Below are 12,551 nucleotides of genomic sequence, written 5' to 3' on the forward strand. Positions count from 1 at the left end.
CGCCTAAACTTTACAAAAGGAACACACCTTCAAATTTTTAAGATTCTAGCACCAAAAGAAAACTATTGGTTCTGCGTTAATTATCCTATCAGGACTTGCTCTTTTATATACGAGTATATAGATGACTAAAACTACATAATAAGTAGGTAGTTTTCATTTGATTTGTTACCTTTTTTTGATCTTTTAATTTAAAAAATAACTTAGTTATATTACTTTCCTTTGATGTTTTACATAAATGTGAGGACCCAAACGGGGTCCTAAGGGAGGCAATTAACGACTTTTTGAATGAGTCAAATTTCGTAGCGCGAAAGAGCGAACTTAAAGATCGGATTTAAACAATGAGCCTTTTGTCTTGTTAAACGATTTTAAACAATAGATAGAGTAAAGTCGAGGAAAACGAGGTTGGAGAGGAGTCGTGTTCCGACGCGACGTTGACCTCTCCCGCGCCCTTCGTTGGGTTTCGAATTGTCACCATGTGACGAGAGAACAATGGAGAGGCGACTGCGGTGGAAAAATCGATAAAACCGCGTTTTCGGGAACTTTACGACGTCTTGGGTTTTGGTGCTCTCCTGCTGGGATTTGGTGCTCACGACAGAGATACAACGTAGGCTATTTCGACGCCCTAGGAGCTGGTTTCGCCAACCCGTCACGTCCAGAATCGTCGAGGTTCGACTCGTCTACCGAGGACATCTCTACAAGTGCTGTGCGTGCTCCGGGGCCGTCGTTCTCTGCGTCCGAAAATACCCAAGGACCGATCGAACAGTCGAACTTTTCCGTTTTTATTGGAACTGTTATAGTAACCCATCGTTGGATAGGCTTTCGCCTGACATATTGAATTATTGTAAGAACAATTTATGTATTTTATTAAACGATATTTTTTCGATATTGATAAACAATTTATGCATTTTATATGGTAAACCTGTCTCGGTGAGTCATTCTGCGCCCACAAGACAGAATTGGGCGCTCGGCTGTCGAAAACCCCTCACCCCAATCGGCTGAGCTCACATAAATAAGCAAAAAATTGCGCTTTCTCGAACTTGAAATGTATGTTTAGCATTAATAAAAGTTACCAAAATGATTAATTTACTGCGTTTTTGTTACTTCTTACTCCTTTTTTAGATATTCGGTATTCTGCCGAATTGCGAAACATAGGCCTAATACTGAATAGTAACCGAATATTCGTTGCATCATTAGTCAAGACCCCAACTATTGCTGGTAACACGGAAAAGGTTGATGCGAATGATTATTTGAGGAAGGATCACAGTCCTTCCATGAAAGTCTGTGGTCAAGGACAACCCCGAGTAAGGTGAGGTGTTCCTGAAGCGAACACAAGGGACACGTTGGTATAAATCGGTCGAGCATGGAGCAGAAAAGACGATTCCCTTTCTGCTGTCTGAAACCATACTGTGCACTATGAAAGAGCCTCCCCGCGACTCCCAGAACCAGTATAGCCTATTATAGAAAAGTTTGTTCAGAACTTTACCAAGAGTAGACAATAGAGAAATTGCGGCCGCCGTATTCAGCCCAAAACGTGAACGGCGGACAGTCGAGCGCCGCCATCTGGCAATCCTAGACGGTCGATAATGGCGTTCGCTACGTCTAGCATGGCGAGTAGAAGATCGGTTTAAGCTTCATTTTTTTTGGTGTTTGGGGTTAAAATTATGACCTATTTTATTAAATATCTTTATCCGAAATCAAATACAGTAGAGCGTCGTTTATCCGAAAGAATTCCAGTAGGCAAATTTGAATTTTCGCCAGTGCTGTGGCGCTGCAATCTTTGGCTATGTCTTGGGTACTTAAATATTTTACGTTTTTGATACTAAATTAACTTCTGAAGTATAATTTTTTATTGTTTTTATATTTTTCAATATATTTATTTTGTTTGTACAAAATAAAGAAATCATTTTTAACGATACAATAGTCACGATTATTATTTTAAAAAGTTTACGTTAGGCTTAACATCGACGAAAATTCAACGCAAAGCGACACGCAACGGAGAAAAATTTCAACATGGGATAGGTTATCCGAAATATCGATTTTCCGAACGACCCGTGTCTCCAATTAGTTCGGATGAACGACGCTCTACTGTATTCGGCACGACATAACTTTTTCTAGATAAGAATGACTAGTATATGATATGCGGACTCACAAAGCATCGTCCATCCGTGGTATATACGCAGTGCCGTAACTAGCCATTCTTGTGCAAGAATTTGCATTTAGGCCCCTTAATTAATTAATTAGGTTTGGGAAAATAATAAAACAAATACATGCATTTTGAGCCCCTTCCAAGTGGGCCCTGTGCGGGTACACCTGCCTAGATACGGCGTTGGGCTAATAGGTTAGCCTATATTTATATTTTAATAGAAAAGATTTCAGGATATATAACTGTTCTCCTAATAACAAAATAGTAACAAATTCAATACGGTATATCGATTAAATCTACTGTTCATATCGAATTAACATAACATACAATACAGTATACATGAATTCTTTTAAATATGCGAAATCAGAAGCATAACTAAATTTGTAATGAAGACGGAGAATTTAATTAAAATGTCGCATGTCTGGAAGGCTATTTATGAAGATTTGAAAGTCATTTTAAATTTTTTATATTAATTAGTTCTTTAGTGATGAAGTGTTACATTCATACTGGATTACTTTTTTTTGGTGCATGTTTATAACTAATTCCGCCCAGTTTTTGCTGTTACTTTTGAATTTAATTAACGTTTTTCTAACCGAACTGATATAACAGACTTAAGGCTAACTAACTTCTGGTTATTCACGCAATCTCGTTTAAAATTTAATGCTTTTCTTATAGAAAAATTCTTGAAAACGGAAGTAGAAAGAATAAACAGTCTTTTACGTTAGAACCATATTTAATTCTATTTACGTACGATTTAGAATATTAAAACTAACAATTTGTAGAAAATTAACGAATTCGACTGACAAAATTCCGAATTGTATGTAAATATAATTAAATATGGTTCTAATGCAAAAACAAGCAGTTTTGTGTTTTATCAGATTTTCCCTACTTTCGTTTTCGAGAACTTTTCCATAGGAGAAGCAGTAAGTTTTTAATGCCATCTGCTGGGATGGCGTGCATAACCAGAGGTTACACAGTCAGTTTTAAAAATAAAGCTGTGTTTTTCCAATAGAGAACCAACCATGTTTTCGGGAGTCCATCAAAAATTCAATTAAACAATTTTAGCAGCGGTCGGAAACCATATTATTGATCAACCAGTGGCGCATTAAAGATTTAATATTGGTGGATCTGAGTTAAATGGATAAATTTTTAATGCAAATTCAATAAAATTCCATCTTATGCGACCGCTAGTTCATAATATAGGAATAGAACACACGACACAATATAAATAAGAAAAATGAATTTTAATTAAGAAAAGATTTTTGGAAAATTTACTAGTGTTTCTTTTACTTTGGAGGGTGCTAAGACCCTCTGGGTGCACTTCTGTAACTAACTACAAAATTTGATTGTGTTTGAAAGTTAAATTTTGAAAACTTTCATAGTCTATTTGCAAATTAATTACAATTGTTGTTTTTGAATACTTTTCACCAGGACATACACATGCCCCAGCATGTATGTTAGTCAGCTCCACATTATCCCTTAAGTTAAATCATGCAAGATTCAAATTTGATTAGTCAGAATTCGTACTATTCTCATATGAACCATTAATCAATTCTTGTGGTTTATAACAAAATCTACATAATACTGAGTTAAATTCTATAAAGAAAATCCATTATATATAATGTAATTATATTTTACAAATAATAGAATTTTTATTAGTCATCCAATAAAATCCCTTAAAGTTTAAAAATCAATATAAATTTCATCTTGAATAAATGGGAAATAAAAATAATTCATTATAATATGCTCAATAAAAGATGAATTCTACAAAATCATTTTTTTCTTTGATTCAAAATCTCATTCATGGTTGATGTTAGTGGTTTCATTGATGATTGACACATGATGCAAAATTTATCATGGTAATAACAAATATATAATACATTTTGATAACGAAAATAATTATATATTTTTAAAGTGATAGTTCTAGCTTAATGTATCATGTTTCACTTTGTTTACTTTATCATTTCGCTAATGAAATTTGAACTAATAATAATAATGTCATTACTGTACAATTTTAACTTATTTGCTTCATTTTTTAAAGCTTAAAATAAACAAAGTGAAACATTGCACAGTTAAGCTAGAGCTACTATTTTAAAAATATATCACTATTTTATTTATAAGTAATCATGTACAGATACTGCAGTAAGTGCAAAATCTGTACATGATTATTTATTAATTAATATACATAACATTTAATGATTTATACTACCACTGTCTTCTAAGTTAAATCTTTAATATTTTCTGAACAGTAATTGAATGAATGAAATAGTTTCAGTATTCTATTAATAACAATGGACAGACCATAACAATCCACCAAGTCTTTGCCATACAAGGACATCTTTCATATCCAATGAAAGATGAAGGCTCATCTTTCATTTGATATGATATAGAAATTCCTAAAATTCCTGTTTTAGATAAAATGTAAAAATCATTTTTTCTTTTTTACTTTAGAGAAGAGTAAAGTTTAAATAATTCTTAAGATATTTCTGATGTTAAATTCAACAATTTGAGAAATTATTATTTATAATTTAGAAAACTACAAAATTGTTCAGACTTCACAATAAAAATCAATCTTGATTTCTATAAACTATTTGATGATTTATTTACAAGAATGTCTAGAAACAGTAACTATATGTATACAAAAGACAAAAAGAAATATGAAATCAAAAAATGTGCTTTTCAAATTCTGTAAAATTATTTTCTTCGTGATTTATGTTTCATTGGAAAGCCGTATCGATATCTTCGAGGTGATGGAGAACGTGTCTTTGACCTATATAAAAAGAAAGAATAAATAATTATAATTATTTATAACCACCATTCATACCATTTAATTAATATGCATGCATGCATGCAAATGTGATTTTTACACACACACATCTATAAATATAAAACTTTCAATAAAAGTTATTATTACATTTTCTTCTGATTATGATAAATAAAAATATATAAAAGTAATTGTGAAGTAATAAACAAAAATGCTTTAAAAATAAAATTTAACTCTTTTTTAAACATTATTTTCCATAAATATACCTTATACAATATGTAACATTCATTTCCACATGTGGCATTCAATATTAATATTATTATTATTGTGTTTAGTGGGTTATACTCGGTACACACCGGTGGCTGTGTACTATGCCGGACCAGAGTCAAGGCATAGCAACCAAAACAAAACTAAAATTAAATGTGTGTGTCAGTGTCTGTATTCAGGAATTTCCTAACAATGTGGCATGTATTCAATATAGTGGCCTTCTGTAGTGTTATGTATGTATTTCTACTCAATTCTAATGTTCCCAGGCTTTTGTGTAGCGTGTGCGGTATCACACCTGTTTATTATTATTATTATTATTATGTTGGGTTTAGTGGGTTTTACTCAGTTCACACCGGTGGCTGTGTACTATGCCGGACTAGAGTCAAGGCGTAGCAACCAAAACAAAACTAAAATTAAATAAGTGTGTCAGTGTGTGTGTCTGTATTCAGGAATTTCCTAACAATGTGGCATGTATTCAATATAGTGGCCTTCTGTAGTGTGATGTATGTATTTCTACTCAATTCTAATGTTCCCAGGCTTTTGTGTAGTGTGTGTGGTATCACACCTGTACAGGAGAGAACAACAGGTACAATAACTACCCTATCCATCCTCCACAGATGCCTTATTTCCTGGGCAAGTTCTGTGTACTTGCTAATTTTTTCAGTGCATGTGTTTTGTACATTGTGAGTGTTTGGAATGGCTATGTCTATAATGTATGTGATTTTATTGTGTTTGTCAATGAGTGTGATGTCTGGTCTGTTGTGGTAAATTGTTTTATCTGTGATTATGGCTTATTATAATTATTAATATTATGTTAATTAATCAAAAAGCAGAATTAAATGTAAAATCCAATTCTTTCCTAGGTGTAATATCTAAAATACCATGTTTTCATGCAAATGCATTATTCTGACAAACATAGGGCAATTGTGAATAGTTTTGAAAAGATACTTTCCAAAATTATTTATAAATTGCCCTGTGTTTCTTATTTCTTCTACCAGATAAACAGAAGTTTTTCTGTATTCATATGAAAAATTTCCATTGAATTTTTTCATTTTTATTGATCTGATTTTTACAAAGTTGATTTTAGTACACATAGCCCTTGGTTTATGCTGCAGTTCCATTCCTATAATAGCCTGCACAAATCGAATCAGCATAAAATGAACCCATATTTACAGTGAGGTATAGGGTTAGGTTCTATATAAGTGAAAAATAAGCAAATACAGTAGAGAGTTGTTTATCCGAATCAATTGGGGACTGGGGTTGTTCAGATAACTTATTTTTCGGATAACCGATTATGTACGAAAAAATATATTAACCTATTCCATGCTGAAATTTTTCTCTGTTGTGTGTCGCTTTGCGTTGAATTTTTGTCAATGTTAAGCCTAACGTAAACTTTTTAAAATAATAATCGTGGCTATTGTATCGTTAAAAATTATATCTTTATTTTGTACAAACAAAATAAATACACTGGAAGCTCGGTATATGACCTTAATCCGTTCCTGGTGTTTGGACTTATACCGAATAGGACGTATACCAAACCAACCTTTCCCATCAGAAGTAATGTAAAAATGATTAATCCGTTCTCATGTTAAAAAAAAATGGCTGGCTTTAAACACCTTGCTTTCCTGGCTAGTTCCTGCTTGATTTTTCATGAGATCAGAATGTATCTTTTTAGCTTTCTTGCAAATAATTGCTTCTGATACGCTGTTGCCAGCACATTGTTTTTCAGTTATCCAAAGCAAAAGCAATTTCTCGACATGATCTAATGTCTTCGATCTCTGTTTAGAAATTGATTTAACCCCTTTCGCAACGTTAGCAGATTTAATAATGTCTTTATTTTTCACGATTGTCGATATCGTCGTTCTCGGAATACAGTATGCAACAGTTAAATCTCGAACACTCATGCCACCTTCATATTTCTCAACAATCTCTTTTTTTCAGTGCCATTGTAATTTTAGTCATTTTTTTATTTTTCTGTTGCCTTTTTGCAATTCATGATTAATAAAAATAATAACATTTTACTTACAAATTAAAATAAAAAAAATTTAACAAAGTTATAAACTGTGGCACCGCGAACGTCTAGTGTGGTCTAATACACTGATAATGCTACTCGCTCATAGATGGCGCATATAACTGAATTAAGTTGTATACCGAGCAAAATTTGTTTCGTCCAAACAGGATGTATTCCGAATTGGATGTATTCTAAAGCAGACGTATACCAAGGTACCACTGTATATTGAAAAATATAAAAACAAAAAAAATTATACTTTAGAAATTAATCTAGTATCAAAAACATTCGAATCAGCACCACACAGTCCTCAGAAAAACACCACACAAAAGTGCCAGTGCTGCCAGCTAAAACACACACACCAACAAAAAAAAAAAAAATTGGAGTATCCCAAGACATATCCAAAGATTGCAGCACCACATCACTAGCAAAAATTTAAATTTGCCAACTGGAATTCTTTCGGATAACTGACGTTTCGGATAAACGACGCTCTACTGTAATTTTGTTTATTAATACAATATAATACAAAATACATATATTATAAATTTAATTTTTAAAATGTATTTTATGATAAAATAAAGTGTAATTTTTTTATTAAAAAAATCTTAAGAAAAACAAATGATATTTCAAAGTTTCAGATCTCTTACATTTTTCAGAAAAAAGTATCCATCTTTACTTGTTTAGATTTTTGTTATCTTTCATTAAGGATTTCAGAATATGGTCTAATGGATGCAATGATGCTCCTTTTTACATTTGCACTCCCAATCGTTGTCTAACTCACAAAGTTCATCCGTCAAACTTTCCATAGTTGAAAGGATACGCTTTAATCGGCCATTTTCATAACTCTTGGAATTTCTTCTGTTTTCTTCCTTCTCTGACTGTTCATGATCTAATTTTTCTTTGTATGATTCTTCTAAGTCTTCATTCGAGAGTGGCTGATCATGGGCTTCTAAAAGTTCTGTCACATCTTCCAATCCCACATCACGCACAAGTCTGGTAATGTCTTCAATTAAATTCCCCTGATGTGCTACTTCAAAATCATGCATGAATGCTGGCAGAAGTTTACGCCAAACTCCATTTAAGCATTTTTCTGAAACTTCATCCCAAGCCGACTTGATGTTTTTAATGCCTTTCAAAATATTGAAAGACCGCCAATAGTCTAACTGTTTTATCTGAAGTGTCTAAAACTCTCATCATTTCCATGAATGTATTACAGAGATAATAAGCTTTGAAGGTTGCAATAACCCCTGAGCCATTGGTTGCAAAAGATGATGATGTATTGGGAAGCATGTAAACAACTTTGACATCTAATGGTGTTATTTGATCAAGGTTTTGAGGATGTCCTGGAGCATTGTCCAAGAGAAGAAGTTCCTTGGGTGGTAATTTCTTTTCACTAAAGCAAAGCACAGTAGGGCAAAAATAACTTGTGTACCAATCTGTGAAAACATCTTGTGTGACCCAAGCTTTCTTGTTCCATTTCCAATAAACTGGCAACATGTCTTTATTTAGACCCTTTAAAGAACATGGTGTCTATGAATGACACACGACACACTAACATCAGTTTAAGTTTCAAAGTTCCTGAAACATTGGCTCCCAACAAAAGAGTTAATCTATCTTTTGCACTTTAAAACCTAGAGTGGAATGTTCTTCATGAGAAATAAAAGTCTGTGCTGTTAAATTTTTCCAATAAAGCCCAGTCTCATCAACGTTAAAGATTAGGTCTGGAGAATAGTTGCCTTGTTCTACATAACCCTGAAATTCCTTAGAAAAGGCAGCTGCCGCTGCAACAGCATCTGCACTTGCCGCTTCACCATATAATTTTACACTACAACACTTACTTCAGGATTTAAATCTCATAAACCAACCCTTGCATCACAAAAAAGTTTCTTCACTTCTATCTGTCTCCTTAAGATTATCAAAAATTGATTTTGCTTTTTCAGTTATAGCAGCTTTTTTTTTTGATTTGCATCATCCACCCATAATGTTAATAATTTTTCCATTTTTTCAAAAATTTTACTTCTACTGTAACTCACATGTTTACATTTACTGCCGTAGACTGCTGAGCAGAGTGTTTAATTTTATCTGCAATTTTCATAATGGTAGTAACAGTCAATGGAGTTAAGTTCAAAGATGTACAGACATTAGGGCGTGTTTGTCCATTTTCCATTCGCCAAATAACTTCCATTTTTGTTTCTAGGGGGATAGAGTGCATTGCCTTCTTAGCATGTTTATATAACTCTGGTGCACTTTTATCTGATATAATAATAACCCTCCTTTATTCTTATATAAGTGGGTACCTAAACATTTAGTATTATAATATTAACTTAATGTAAATGTATACATACCCAACAATATTAAACAGAAAAAATAAATATATTCGATAAAAATATTAATTTTAATGAATATACAACGTTGCAGCTCAGTAAATATGTCAACACTGAAACAAAAATCAGTCTAGTATAGGGAGAATCAAGGAATTACATGGCAAAACAGTAAATTGCACAGCGGCATTATTGTGAATAGGCATAAACCAAGAGCTACCTGTACTTTATAAATTTTCAACAGTAAATAAATAAGTCAGTTGGTAAATTTGATAAGATATGATATTTCCAAAGTTTATTGATCTCCATTGTCATTTTATTATTCTGTAAATAATTTAAATTTTTCATCAAATTTGTTTTTCCACTTCTGATACTTTTGCTTAAAACCATCTTTAAAACTTTAATTAATTATTCTAAAATATTTAATTTCTTAATTATTGAAACTTTTGAATTTATGTCATTTAATACATTCATTTGTGATTCTTTTTATTTACTTCTTATTTTGAAATTACAGGAAAACCTAGACTAATCTGGGCAAGTACTGAAGCCTTTTAAAAGTCCACTGTATAATAAAGTTTTTCAATTGAGCATGTTAAACTAATTAATTTGCCAATTTTTTTTATGTTTTTACTTATTGGTAGATACTTAATTTAATTACAGAAATGTATGTATAAGAAGTTTAATTTCACAGAAAACTTTTATATATATATTATTGCTTAAATATTCACTGAAGTTCGAGACTGTAATAAACAAGTACACAATCTAAATCAAAATTAATAAGCAAACATTTTTTTGGAAAATACAATTTAATTGTATTTAATTAAGTGGCAACTTTTAGTTTTCGGAAAAAACCTGTTAAATTAATTAATTTAATCACATATAAAAATCATTTAAAAATTAACACCCTGTTAATATTCACATATGATAGACTGGAAATTTTGTCCATTAAATCCAAGTTATTAAATTGAGGTTTACTGTATATAATAAACACTATTTCTTCTGTAATTTTATTCTACATTGTTTAAAATAGAAAAAACATATATATTTATAAAAATCATAAAGTATAAGAAAATGAAAAAAAGATATTTGAGTGATACTAAAATAAATTTGAAGAATTGTGTAATGAAATTTTCTAGTGCAACTGTATATAAACAATATTGGAAATTGTGTATTGGATTAGAGTTACATAATTTTGAACTTAGTAATATTTATTGTTTATTTAACTTTATNAAACAACTGTCTCCATATTGAACCATCATTTTCCTGTAGATTTCAGGTTTTACTCCCTCTGACAATAAAATTTGAATGACACTTTGGTGCTCTTCCATGGTGCAGTTCAACAGTGGAGCAGCCATGTTGTATGAGTTATTGCATTGGTGCATACAGCTTGATCATCCTGACACCTATATGGCATATTGCTAAGGAGTCATTTTGTGTCCTCCAATAGGATTTTTCACAGTGCATCTTCATGAATATTAGATTAAAATTCCTGCTATTTAATGACTTTCCTTCATAGTATATGTAAAACCTATAATCAAAATATCAAGATTAATATTTGAAATTTAATATATACTGTAAATAATAAACCTACAGCTCTTCTATCTCACTCTTTGCTTACTATTCCTTATCTTACAAATTTAAGCTATGATATGGATATACTTGCCATAAATATAAATAAAATGTGAATGAATTTACAATGTAAAATAAAAAGTTATTATATTGCTTAGTTCAGAATATCTTTAAAATCTCAGTATCTTATTTCAAAAATTCAAATAATAAAATTTTATATTATATACAAATAATCAGGAATTATTAATACCTTCTGATTAAAGAATATGCAGCAGGTGGTGTTTTGGATCTATCATCCTTTGACTTTGATGGTGATTTTGACGATGACTTATGACGTTTCTTATGACTTCTGGATTTTGATCGTGAACGAGATCTTTTCTTATGATCAGATCTAGATTTAGACCTAGATCTCTTTTTGGATTTTGAACTACCTCGAGAAGGTGAGTAATGATGCTTATGGTGAGATCTAGGAGATGGAGATCGTCTTCTTGATCTTGATTTCATTTTTTGGATTGATAACGAACCAGATTCTGCAAGAAACCTGGCAAGTCTCTCACTATCTCCATGTCTACTTCCTGATGAACTTTTGAAATCATTCTCATTAGATGTTGGAAGTGGCGATGAAGGCAAAGATAAAAATGGACTCCTTAAATAGAAAAGTTGATTTTGATTTCATTTTAAATTTTATAAATTTATATACAAATAATTCTGATACTAACCGTAAATCATGTGTATCAGATGGAGATGCTACTAGTGAAGACACTGGAGACTGCTTGGATTTATCATTACTATCAGTAGCATTACTTTCAGATTGAACTGCAGTTTCATCTACTGGACCCGAATCCTTTAATTTATTAAGAAATAAGGCAGCTTTCCTTTTTCGCTCTAACTGAAGTTGCCTATCTCGAGATTGTTGAGCTAATTTTTCTCGTGCAGCAGCAGCTAATTTATCTTTCAATTTTTCTTCAGCTTAAAGAAAATTTCAATAAATTACTCATATATTTGTTTGTATCATCAAATTTATAATTGTTCACTTTAAAAACATATTTAACTACGTTAATAAGTTTACTTATATTGTTAGATCAAATATTACAAACAAGCCACATATAAAGATCTTCAAAATTATTTGAATAAACTTTATATTTTATGAAACTTTTAATTACATTTTTTAATTAATATCTGAAATAATAATAATATAGTTGAAGTCATGCTATAATACAAGTTAGCACTTTCAAAAGATTTTGTAAAACTCAATTTTTAAAGCAATCAAATTGAGAAATGATTATTAAATTTAGCATTACAGATTAATATATGATCATTCCAATAATATTAATGTAATTTTGGAGGACAAGAAGCAATTACCAACATTTTAACTATTGGAGAAAGAGGAAAATTAAATTTATATAATGTAAAATAAAACCAGTTACATAGAAAAATTTCATAATCACTTCAAATTTTTGAATCAAAATTGAAAACAGT

The 12,551-nt window shown here is 31.3% G+C and overlaps 1 protein-coding gene across 1 annotated transcript in view; it reads right to left on the minus strand.

Moving 5' to 3' along the window:
* Positions 1–4,648: 4,648 nt before the first annotated feature.
* LOC111639426 (splicing factor, suppressor of white-apricot homolog) overlaps positions 4,649–12,551 on the minus strand; it is an 88,760-nt gene continuing 80,857 nt past the window's right edge. The window contains exons 11-13 of the mRNA XM_023385316.1: positions 11,792–12,041; positions 11,323–11,718; positions 4,649–4,913 (exon numbers count right to left, since the gene is read on the minus strand). Coding sequence (XP_023241084.1) covers positions 4,838–4,913; positions 11,323–11,718; positions 11,792–12,041 — 722 coding nt within the window. The 3' untranslated portion in view covers positions 4,649–4,837. The remainder of the gene's footprint in view (positions 4,914–11,322; positions 11,719–11,791; positions 12,042–12,551) is intronic.

Source organism: Centruroides sculpturatus, unplaced genomic scaffold (genome assembly GCF_000671375.1).
Source record: "Centruroides sculpturatus isolate CEXI.00-Female unplaced genomic scaffold, Cexi_2.0 scaffold1232, whole genome shotgun sequence".
NCBI classification, from domain to species: domain Eukaryota; kingdom Metazoa; phylum Arthropoda; class Arachnida; order Scorpiones; family Buthidae; genus Centruroides; species Centruroides sculpturatus.